Raw genomic sequence first — 12,078 nt, 5'->3', positions numbered from 1 at the left:
TAAAAAGAGGAATCAGAAGAAATGGAAACCTGATCTGAAGATTCATAATTTGTCTCTTGCCTAGGCCTCTTATCAGGAGGGGGATGGGAACCCCTGATCAAGGTAATTAAGTCTTCGGCCATTTTGAGCATCTGTTCTTGGAGCATGGAGGCCTGTCCTTGTGGCTGGAGAACTTGTTTCTTTGTCTTTAAAGGTGGTTTAGTCTGTTTAATATATAATTGTTTAGGTCTGAATACACCCTCAGAAGCCGATGCTTGCTCAGCGGCTCCGGACCCATCTGAGGGAATCGGTAGCAGCCTGCGACTCTAAAGTAGCGGGCGTCAGGGGCTGTGAAAGCACCTCACTGAGAACCGGCGACTTGCTTAGGTGAAGCTTCTGCATCGGTTTTGGACCTCGGTTGCCTGTCTTTTTCCTTGCGTTTTTTGTGAACTTTGGTAGTCGGATGGCTATCAGACGACATTGTATAATTAAATCTTCATCCAAAATAGTTTAATAGAAAATCGTACCGACGCTTAATAGTGCGTTGGGTTAAATCTAGCACAAAACTGACACTAGCAATGTTGTGGTCAGGGCCTAGGCAAGGATTACAGTAAGAATGAAAGTCCTTATGAGGTATTTGCTTCCCACAAGAAATACAATTATTAACTTTCTGACATCAGTCTGGAGCAAGAAAAAAGTTTCCCCAATGGGGTACTTAGTTTTTAATGAAGACTTCGGATCTGAAACTCGAACAGGAAAATCTCAAGAGTCGGCCGACTGGCACTTTGTGAACTGCTTCGGGCACTGCGTGGCAAGAAAGACTGAATAAAATGGCGTCAGCTGCATCTTTTATACCCCTGACCTGACGTCAGGGAAGAGGTGACAGCCGCTGACGCAGGACCCAAGATTTTGGAATTCAGGCCGACTGAGGACAACCTTCCAGCAGGATAACCCACTTGTAATGACTGCAACAGTGAAACACGAAGAACATATACCTAGCACTATGTACTGTACTGCCCACCAACTGAGCACCACCCAAGCATGCATGGGTGGTTAGTGCATGAACCCCAGTCTGCTGCAGTATGACAAAGCTGTCCTGATACCTATTTCGTCCTCTAGCATACATTAGCCCAACTCAGTCTAAGAGGCTTTTGAAGAATCACATCAAGTTAGTGTATACATCAAGGTAGGGCACCAAAAGCTGTACTGCCCACCAACTGAGCACCACCCAAGCATGCATGGGTGGTTAGTGCATGAACCCCAGTCTGCTGCAGTATGACAAAGCTGTCCTGATACCTATTTCGTCCTCTAGCATACATTAGCCCAACTCAGTCTAAGAGGCTTTTGAAGAATCACATCAAGTTAGTGTATACATCAAGGTAGGGCACCAAAAAGTCTGGAATAAAGGGGAGAAGGCAAGTGGGTCCAAACATCAGTAGGGATTGGCAATTTGTTTAGGAGAAAATAGTTGAGAGTGTGGCTAACACTGCATTTGGTCTATGTATTTCTGCTGCCAAACAACGCAAAAAATCCTTCATTTGCTTATGTAAAATACAAATGCACAAACAGCTATTGACTGCTATTAAAGTCGCTGCATTTTTTCTTGGGCATCTCAAAAAAGCTACTTTCTAGGCTTTGCAAAGCTGTTACTTGGTAGACAGACAAAGTGTTACTGTGTGCAAACACAACTTAAGGAAATATGCATACAAAAATGTCATGAATGTCAAATAAGATTTTTATTGGTACAAAAGTAATTAACAGTTTGAAAATGCAGCACAAAATAATTTCTTCCTTTATAAAGTGTCCCCTTTTCAGATTTTAACTAAGGTTTTGCATTACTAATGCACAATTTAAAAAAAAAAAAAAAAAAGAGCATGTCAGAGGTTGAAAAGGCACCATTCCTAAGAATCAATGTTATGTCCTATAATTTTTGGACTTTCATTACATTAAAACAAAATTATAAGTTTATGACACCTCTGTTTGCCATTGACATTTTTAAATGCGGATATGTATTCCCAAGATGTAAAATCATAAACCCATCACACACTGCATCATGAAATTACATAAAATACAAACATTCATAGGAGTTCTGGTAAAAACAGTACAACTTTTATACTCGACACAAGAAAACCTATAATGTGTACACACCGTTTACATTAAAAAAAATATGCAATATAAAAATCTGTTGCACCACCCAGCTCCGGTGCAGAACATTCAATTAATTTGCTCTTATTTGGTAAAAATGTAAGACCTTCCTCTTTCAAAAAGAGGGGCAGGCAACAATATTTAAAGCTTCAGTTAAGAGTACACTGCAATTTTGTTTTCTGCAAAAGTGACCGAATTAAATATTGCACTTAAAAATAACTGTACAACTGCATTTCAAGTCGCGTCATTCCCTTGTAATTGTCCTAGCAATAAAAACCCAGTCATGTACTGCAAAAATCTTAAAAGCGAATCTTAAAAACGCTCTTCAATCAACTATTGGAAATACAAACTGCAATTAACTATTTGCCTTGTAAAACGTGTGATCAATTTTAAATGACTGATAAATCTTAAAATTTAAGACTGCATGATTTATAGTTAAAATAGTGCTGTAAATCTTACAGCTTGGGAATGGGGGTTGCAGACACTGCAATGCTTTCAATAGCACATTCATCTGTTCCTCTACGGATCCTGAAGTATCCATCTTCACCCCATGATGCTCCCCAGCTGTTTTTCACTATCCAGTACTTCTCGCCTGTCTCATCAGCACCATAACCCACTAAAAGGACAGCATGATTGGTTAACTCAAATGGGTTGAATGGATCATTCAGCCCTGTATGGTGGTAAATGCCTCCTCTGTAAAGCAAAAAGTCATCATAAACTTCAAAAGCAACACTCAAAGGTCCATGTCTTATTAACTCAACTTTCATTAGTGCTTCATTGCATGCTCCATAAAATCCACCGACATAATGGTACTCTGATGCATAATACCGATAGCAGCCATCTTTGATGGTACATGGTGAATCTTTGCCTATGTAAGGGAAGCATTCTTCTTCAACAATTCCAAAGTCTTGACTGTACTTTCCAGCAATCAAGTAAGGGAATCCACCAGCACAGCCTACAAAATAAAAGGATTTGTTAACTGTGCCATTATAACATGCAGAGCAAACATTATAAAAAAGTTCATCAAATGAAGATTATTGGGGAATACATGTTTATCTGCAATCCTCTAACCATGAAGACCTAGTAGAGAAACACCTGTGTTCCCATTTCTACCACATCCATAGATGCAACTTAATATCAGTTCTATTGTAGTAGCTTTCATACGTTTTTGTGAATTAGACTCGATATTTATTCATCCCTTCTGTGTAAATTCTCAGTCATAGTGTATGGTTTCAAGGCACAGAAATGTTACTCTGAAAATACTTTGTGGGACATATTCAATACATGGATGGCAATGTTCATTAGCAATGTTTCACAAAATGAGTGTATTTATTAAAAATTTCAAGACAGATCATCTGTATCTGCGTGTACATATATATATGCACACACACCCTTTATCATAGTTATGTTTGAGTTCTAGTATTAAAATACAACACGTTTAAAATTATATAGGAAGCTTGTTTAATTCTTAGTCTCCCTTAGTAAGTCCAGTATTTTTTACAGGACATTTCTTGTAACATTTTCTAAATGCATTTTAGCTACTACCTACTGTATAACTTAAGGGATGAAGTCCACAAGTAATCTAAATAAGTTTTTAATCCTCATACTCAGACACGATAAAAACAGGTCACAAACAAATAAATATAATGCAATAGAGAAACAAGTGTTTTTGTCCTGTACACCCACAGGACTTCTTCAGAGATATTAAAAATACATCCAAGTCAGTTTAAATAGACAGTTTAACCTGTCATGTGACAGGCGTTTTGGCAATCAGCTTCTTCTTTCGGCTTTTTTCCCGGGTAGGGGTCACCACAGCGGATCACCTCTCCGCTCATGATTGGCAGTGGAGTTTTACGGTGTCGAGTTGCCAGCCCGGCGCCCAACCTTACACAGAAGGCACACACTCACACCTAGGGCAAATTTAGAGTGTCCGATCCACCTACAGCATGTCTTTGGGATGTGGGAGGAGACCGGAGCACCAGGAGGAAACTCATGCGACCACAGGGAGGACATGCAGACTCCACACAGAAGGCACCCCAGCCAAGGATCGAACCGGAGAACCTCTTGCTGTGAGGCGACAACGATGCTAACCTCTGCACTACTGTGGTTACGATGCTAACCGCTCCGCTGCACTACCGTGGTTAAACAATCAGCTACACTTAAATATATTAGAGCCCATTGCCACAACATCATACTAGATCAACCCATGAGACCTATAGTGGATGGTAGGAGATCTATAACTAGTGCCTGTGTGATGTTCATTGACACTAGTCTAAAGAGCTTATTGAATGAAGAGCAGGTGTGTAAAGATTTATGGATTTTTTTTTTTTTTTTTTAAGAGAGAATTAAAGCCGCAAGAATTTAATGGCAACATTTTAGTACGATAGATGTCAAGGAGCTCTAGACTGTTATCCCATATGAATTGGAGGTTTGATGGTTTATTGAGGTCTTACAGGATAAAAATATCACAAGAAAAAATTTATACGAGAAGATGCTTGAATTGATTTTAAAAAGCAATGTCATATTTTAATGCTAAATACATGCAATTAATAGGGGTGGCAATGGGTTCTAATTGTGGTTTCTTATTTGCCAGCTTAGTTATGGCAAACTGGGAAAAGAAATTTATTATGAATGGTGCACACAAGGAAAGATTTAGATTTTGTACTAAGTACCTGGATGCTATTTTTCTAGTTTGGAAAGACTTCAAAGAGAATCTAAAGGAATTTATTATTAAGTTCATTAATAGTAGCACTGAATTTTTGGTCTTCACCTCACAGTGTGAAGCAAGTATTTCATACCATACTTTTAGGGAAGGATGACACATCAACACATTTTTTGCAAATATTTAGAGGAAACCTATGTACGCATACTTTACTTCATCACACCAGTGCACACCCCACACAACAGAAGAAAGCTATCATGAAAGAAAAGTTCGTTAGGGCCGCCTGGATGGTGACAAGAGCATCTGATTTCCAGGATGAATGTCTATTTATGGAAAATATATTTTTACAAAGAGGGCATTCCCAGATCTACGGTTAGGAAGCTGAAGGAAGTAGTAATTCTTACAAGGGGATCATTTTAATCCAATTTTGTGTGTGTGTTCCCATAATTCTAACGCACCTCACTACGGTGAAAATACATGCAGTATATAGTTCTTTTATTCCCACCTTTAACAAGGAAAGTGATGTGATAAAATGGATTATGAAAAAGAACTGGACCATCTTTAATGATGATGATGTTGATACCAAGTCAGGCAATGGAGAAGTTAAAAGTATATAGGAAAGGAATCTGCTTGAAAAACCTCCGAGAAACATCAGAGTGGCACTGGGGCACTATTAAGGGTATGAACAATTGTGGGACTTGTTGCTACTGTAAATTTATTAAAGTAGGTCACTATTACACGATCAATGGGAGAAGATATCAGATGCAACAGAACTAACTGCCTGCCCAAAGGGGTGGTATATGTAGCTTTAAGCCAGGTATGTACAGCATATTACACTGGAAAAACCAAACAGTTTGAAACCATTAATTTATTAGCATTTTTATGATACAAGAAATAACATAAGCATTAATGCACTGGCAAAACGCATGCTTAACTCTCACCCCGAGTTTAAATTTACCATCCTGGAACTGATTTTAACGAGTAGTAGTGGTGGACCATGTTCCCTACTTTTAGAAGTCAGGATGACAGCTGTTTTAGGTCTCATTCACCATTCTTCTATAACTTGCCTACTAAAACGTAAGGCTCTTGATAGGTAACTGTAACCCTTATCAGTTTTATACTGCTCTAGTTTTTCTCATGGAAAAATGCTATGGGGTCTTTGGATATTGTATAATTTATTTTTATATTTATAATCTTTATACTTAAGGTTTTTTAGATTGCTATTTAATGGCTTATTCGTACATTTTAACTTGGATTGATGTACACAGAGTTTGATGTTACTCTGTATTTGAGTTTGAGTACCAGCGAGCTCCTTTGCAAGTGCTTTTTTTTCTTTCTAGGTACAGTGGGAGTGGAACCAGCAGGACTGAAATATCCATGCTGTAACCAAAAAAGAAAATGGCAAAAGCAAGTATTGATGGAGAGAGTCAAAAGGTAAACTTGTCATCAAATATTCACAAGCAGCACACCTGCACTCGCAACACTTCTCCCAGCCTTTTCGAAAAGAAGCACAAGCACCACACAATTTCCCTGTCAACAGTCCTTTTAAAATCCTAAATATGTTGACAAACAAGCAGTTTGTCATGTAGTTAACACAAGCACTACACTGAAGCACATCCCTGCACGATCCAAAGTATAAAAAAAAAAAAAAAAAAAAAAAAAAGTTATGTACTCACCATAACATTCCATCCTAGTATTTAGACTTCATTTATCATCAACCTGTGGGCTTTGGATCCAGACCGCATCAGAGAGCAGTTTCACTAGCATCAGATCAGAGCTCCAAGCTCCTCCCCTTACCCATAATACCACTGCATCTCCTTCCTTCCATAATACCACTGCATCTCCTTCCTTCCCTCAGATTGAGTTTGCCACCCAATACATGAGCCCAATCGACAATACCAGACCTAAAAGTAAAAGCAAGAGGGCCGCAGCAAGGATACCATCTTGAAAGAACCCAATAACAATGCCAGGGGAAGTGGGGAGGGATGGCTGATGACAAATGAAGTCTAACTACTCAGATGGAACATTATGGTGAGTACATAACTTTATCTGAAGTTAACTTCATTTGGTCATCAACTTGTGGGACAGAGTCCCCAGCTACTATAACCTTGGGAGGCCCTCATGGAAGGATGTTCCGGAGCACTGCGGAGTCAAAGCATGCTCTCCCTCTGGAAACCATGTCCAATTTATAATGAGAAACGAAAGTATGAGATGAGGACCAACGTAGCCACTGAACAAATATCGTCCAAGGATACTAGACCAAAAAGCAGCTGACATAGCCATGGACCTGGTAGAATGGGCATAAACCCTCCCTGGAATAGGCATACCTTTATCTTTGTAAACCTGCATAATGCAAAGGGAAATCTATTTGGCAATAGTCACCTTGGAAACTGGTTTGCCTAGAAAAGGTCTAGTGCAGGACACAATTGGTCAGACTTGCAGAAGGGCTTAGTCCTGTGCAAGTAGAAATGTAACTGCCTATGTACATCTAACAAATGTAGTTTATATTCACCCTTGTTCTGAAAATTTGGGGAAAAAAAAACAGGTAAATTGATTGATTTTCGACATTGAAGCCACTTTATGCAAAAAGGAAATATTAGTCTGAAGTGAAACCCTGTCTTTATGAAAAACCATATAAGGGGGTTTAACAGATAATGCTTGAAGCTCTGACATCCTCCTCGCCGAGGTGATGGCCACTAGGAAAGCTGTTTTCCCAGACAAATATTGCAAGTCCACGGAGGCAGCTGGTACGAAGGGCAGAGCAACTAACATCTGTAAAACTAAGGTAAGATCCCAAGGAGGAGTGGGGTCTAGAGGCCGTAAAAGAAATGTCCCCTTGATAAAAGTTTTGCAAAGTCTGGAAGAAGCCAAAGACCCCATATTTTTGCCTACATGAAAATTAGAAACGGCAGCCAATTGAACTTTCACTGTAGAAGAGTTGGCGCCCTGCTGGAAAAGGTCTGGAAGAGGAATCCCTGAAGGGTGCGAAATAAGATCCAGAATTTGATCCAAGGAGGAGCTACCAGATGAGACCAGACAGGGAAACCAGATCTGGCGAGGCCAGAATGGGGCAATGAGGATGACTCAGCTCCCAAACCAACGAGCCTTCTGTAAAACCTTTGTCATGAGGGGTAACGGGGGAATATGCATAAAGAAGACCGGAAGGCCAAGCATGGACCAGAGCATCTCTGGGGAATTCCACCTGTGGGGGGATCAGAGCAAAGAACTCACTGCACTTCATGTTGGAAGATGGAGATAGCAGCAAGGCTGCCCCCATGCGAGGAAGATCCACTCCGCTACACAAGGATTCAGAGACCACTCAATAAGGCATTAGGATAGTTTTGCTCAATTTGTCCGCTAGTATGTTAAACCAACCTGGAATGTGTGCTGCTATCAGAAAACGGTTGGTGGAGATCGCCCATTCCCACTCTCTCATGCCTCTCGATAAAGGGAGTAGGATCTGTTTTTTTCCCTGTTTGTTGATGTACCAGACCACGGACATGTCAGTCTGAATCACAATATTTCCCAAAGGAAGAAAGGCATGAAGGGCCTGCAGTGCTAATAAGACCACCCTCATCTCCATAACATTGATATGCAGAAAGGTCTCATTTAGGGACTACATGCTTTGGACTGTCCTGTCAGAGCAATGCCCACCCCAGCCTAGTTGGGAGGTGTCCGTGGTCATCGTGGCTTGGGGAGGGGCAACAACAAAGGACCGTCCCTCTACTATTTCCAGAGAGTGGAGCCACCAGAGGAGGGACTTCTTGCATGCCTCACTTATGCGAATCAGGTGAGTCAAACGTCGATCTAATAAGGACCACTGGACCACCAATGTCCACTGCAGCACCCATATGTGAAGACAAGTGCAAGGAAGAAGAATGATAGTGGCTGCCATGAATCCTAGGGCTCTTAACACCACTGCAGCTGGGGGAAAAGGATACTGAAGAATCACGAGGATGTGAAGATGAAGACTCCGAACCCGCTCTGGAGTCAGAAAGACTTTTGATTGTAATGTGTCTATTCTCGCCCCTATGTAGTCCAGGACCTGAACCGGTTCTAGAGAGGACTTGGTTGTATTGTATGTCCAGCAAGGCTGACAACTTCCGAAAATAATCCCTGGCTTGACGGAGTAGATGCCTGGTGGGAGCGGCAAGGAGCCAATCGTTCAGGTACAGATAAGACCTGTATTCCCTGAAGCCTCAGGTGAGCTGCTACAGCTGCCATGACCTTGGTGAACACCCTGGGGGCTGTGGTGAGACAGAAGGGTAGGGCCCAGGAATTGGTAGTGATTGGCTCCTAGCTGAAAGCGGAGAAACCTCCTGGAGTGTCTGTGAATCTTTACATGGTAGTAATCATCCTGGAGGTCTATACTGCACATCCATTTTCCTGCAGGTAAGGCAGCATGAATTGTAAAGTGACCGTCCAGAACTTTTCTTTGGCAACTGACAGGTTCAGAGTGGAAAAGTTGAGAATCAGCCTGGAGTCCCCAGTCTTTTTTGGCACCAAAAAGAACCTGGAATAGATGCCTGATCCATAGTGATCTGGGGGGACAGGCTGGATGGACTGTTTGCTTAGCAGCTTTTCTACTTCGATGGCTGCTGCCTCCCTTTGCGTGGGTGGAACGTCCAGGAGGTGCTTTGGGGGAGATGGACGTGTCACAAAGGGAATTGTGTAACCTCTGGATATTATTTGGAGCACCCAATGGTCTGTTGACACAAACTCTCATGGCGCCAGGTGCATAGAGAAGTGGTCCCCGACTGCCTCCAGAGCAGTTGGGCAACCCTTCAGAGCTGCTGCACAGGTCGGTCCGAGAAGAGTTCTAGAGACCCGAAGTTCTTCGGACCTCCCACCCCTCTGGGCCAGCGTCTGTCTTGCCCTCCTCTGCCTCTAGTGGAAAAAGAGTCCAGAGCGTCTCGGGAATACTGACTTCCGGAGCCACATCATCTTTTGCCCCTGCCGATTCCTGGAGAAGGATCTTTGGGGGTTAGAAAAGTGGATTCCAATGGCAGACAGTGCCTTCCCGTCTTTCTCACTCTGGATTAGTGCATCACTGACAGTCTTCCCAAACAAGGAAGAGCAGTCATAGGGAACATTCACAAAAGACGCCTTGAAGCGTTCCATGAAATTACATAGACTAAGCGAGGTGTGTCGCCTCTTAGCAATACCAGACCTGGCCGCTCCTTCGGCAGCATGAGAAGGGAGTCGCATGGACATATTGGTAACCACTTCCAGAGTGGCCATTCGCATAGAGAATGTGCATTTATCCTCTGGTGACATGGACTCTGGGGGAGACCCAGTGAATTCTGATTAGGTCATGCTGCAGTCTGGTAACATGGGCCATATAGTTCAGTGCCCTTATACAAAGGTAGCTGAGGCATAAGTCCGCTTTCTCAACCGGTCCATCGTCCTGGACTCTCGGTCCAGGGGATGGACCGTGGAACTCTCATGAGACAGTTCTTTTCGTGGCAGCTGCTACCACCATGGCATCCACTGGGGACCCTTTATTCCAGCTTGATTGATCCATCGGGGGGGGGGAGGGGGCTCAAAATTTTATCTGGATGTTTTGGGATTGGCTCCACGGTGTCCGGTTCTTTCCATGCCCAGAGGGTGAAGAGGTCCACCAGGGGGGTCCGCTGGGGGACACAACCAAGAAGTAGATGGGCCCGTCGAATGCCTCCAGAAACACCGACTCGTCAGAGGAAGGTCTGGGGGGTGGACCAACCCTCCCTGCTGGTGCAGGATCTCCAAGTCTCCAAATGAGACATCCTCAGGGGGTGATCTTGGGGAGCCTTCCCCTTCCTCCAAGTCAGTATCTTCCGTGAGGGACTTGGGGGAGTCCAAGTGCCTCCTTTTGCACTTGCGTTTGTGAGGAACTTACCTTCAGTGAGGCTCTCTGGAGAGGACTCACGAACCGCTTGGTGTTCCTCATGGGGAACAGTCTGGGGCATGTCGATCACTGGCTGTCCCTGCATGGGCAGACTGGCAGAAAATGCACCCAAATAGAGGTGGCTGGGGTGGACTCAGAGGAGATGGTCAGGGGCATTGATCCATCAGCGAGAGCCCTTTCCACCACATTGAATACAGAGGGGGAGTGAGCCTCCTGAGCAACTGACGGAGGACGCCCTCCCTGGATCAGACACTGGGATCGGAGTCGAATCAGAAGGTGCCGAAGCTCCGAGGGGTAGGTCTCGGCCTGACAAATTCAGAGCCAAATGGGAAAAACAAAACCCCTCAGATCAGACATCCAGGCTACTGCTCCAAGAGTTCGGATCCAACCCAGTCAGATTAGATGCGTTCAAGGTTAACTGCTGGCGTCAAGGTAGGTAGTACCATTGGTGCCGACCCCCTGACTTCTGGACTGCTCTGATCCTGGAACTCAGAAACTAGGGGATGGTTTGGAGAAGGAGCAATTGGTGTAAATAGTGGCAGTGAGCTACCCCCTCCAGAGAGAGAGGGAGCCAACGACCCCCATCTGAAGCTGAGTACGAACAAATCTTCGCATCAATCTGTCCATGTCAGCTTCAGAAAGGCTCCTAGTTGACCTAGAAGAGGCCACCCATGCTGACCTAGGACGGTAACTGGAGGCCCTAGATGAAAGCCGAACCTCCTCCGCTCCACGGAAAACATAGGAGATTGGAGCCAAGGGGAAGTCGGCCTGGAAGGTGCAGGAAGCTTGGGAGGAGGACTCACCAGATCAGTACGTTCCGGGGATCTCTTCCTCCCTTTATCATGGTGCTTCTCTCTTTTTTCTTCTCCCTTTCCCCAGGTCAGTGGTCAGGAGGAGGAGTCCCAGCCTGGGAGGAAGAAGAGGACACAACAGAAGTGGAGGGAGTGGTCACAGCAGAGACTGCCACTGCAGAAGACGGAGAGACAGCCACCTCCGTGGAGGGGAGAAGCCCCTTTAAGATTAATTTGTCCTTAAGATCCCTTAAGGCCCTAGGGTTAAACCCCGCACATATGGAACACTCGGTGGACAAATGAGTGGCCTCTAAACAATGGACAGAGTGTGGCCATCCACAGGGGATAAACTTATGGCCACACACTGTGTATTTCCTAAAGACCAACTTTTGTTGATCTGCCATAACGGAGTCAGGCTACCCAACACACACATTGAAATAAGAGGCGGGAAGGGAAAGAAGGCCTACACTACCCTGACTAACAAACAAACTTTTTTTTTTTTTAAAAACTAAAATTAACACTAAACCTGTAACAGAGAATGCTAAGGGGAGGAATAAAGGGACCCAAGAACTAGGAACACACACTTACACTCAAACCCCCCCCCCCCAAAAAAA

At 43.7% G+C, this 12,078-nt stretch overlaps 1 protein-coding gene across 1 annotated transcript in view; it reads right to left on the bottom strand.

The window, feature by feature from the left end:
* Positions 1-1,693: 1,693 nt before the first annotated feature.
* Positions 1,694-12,078, bottom strand: part of CTSC (cathepsin C) — a 279,811-nt gene continuing 269,426 nt past the window's right edge. Inside the window, exon 7 of the mRNA XM_044072207.1 lies at positions 1,694-3,079. Within this exon, the coding sequence (XP_043928142.1) occupies positions 2,580-3,079 (500 nt within the window). The 3' untranslated portion in view covers positions 1,694-2,579. The remainder of the gene's footprint in view (positions 3,080-12,078) is intronic.

Source organism: Protopterus annectens, chromosome 5.part0, assembly GCF_019279795.1.
Source record: "Protopterus annectens isolate FY-2018-M chromosome 5.part0, PAN1.0, whole genome shotgun sequence".
In the NCBI taxonomy this organism is placed as follows: Eukaryota; Metazoa; Chordata; order Ceratodontiformes; family Protopteridae; genus Protopterus; species Protopterus annectens.
This window is presented reverse-complemented; position numbering and strand designations above follow the sequence as displayed.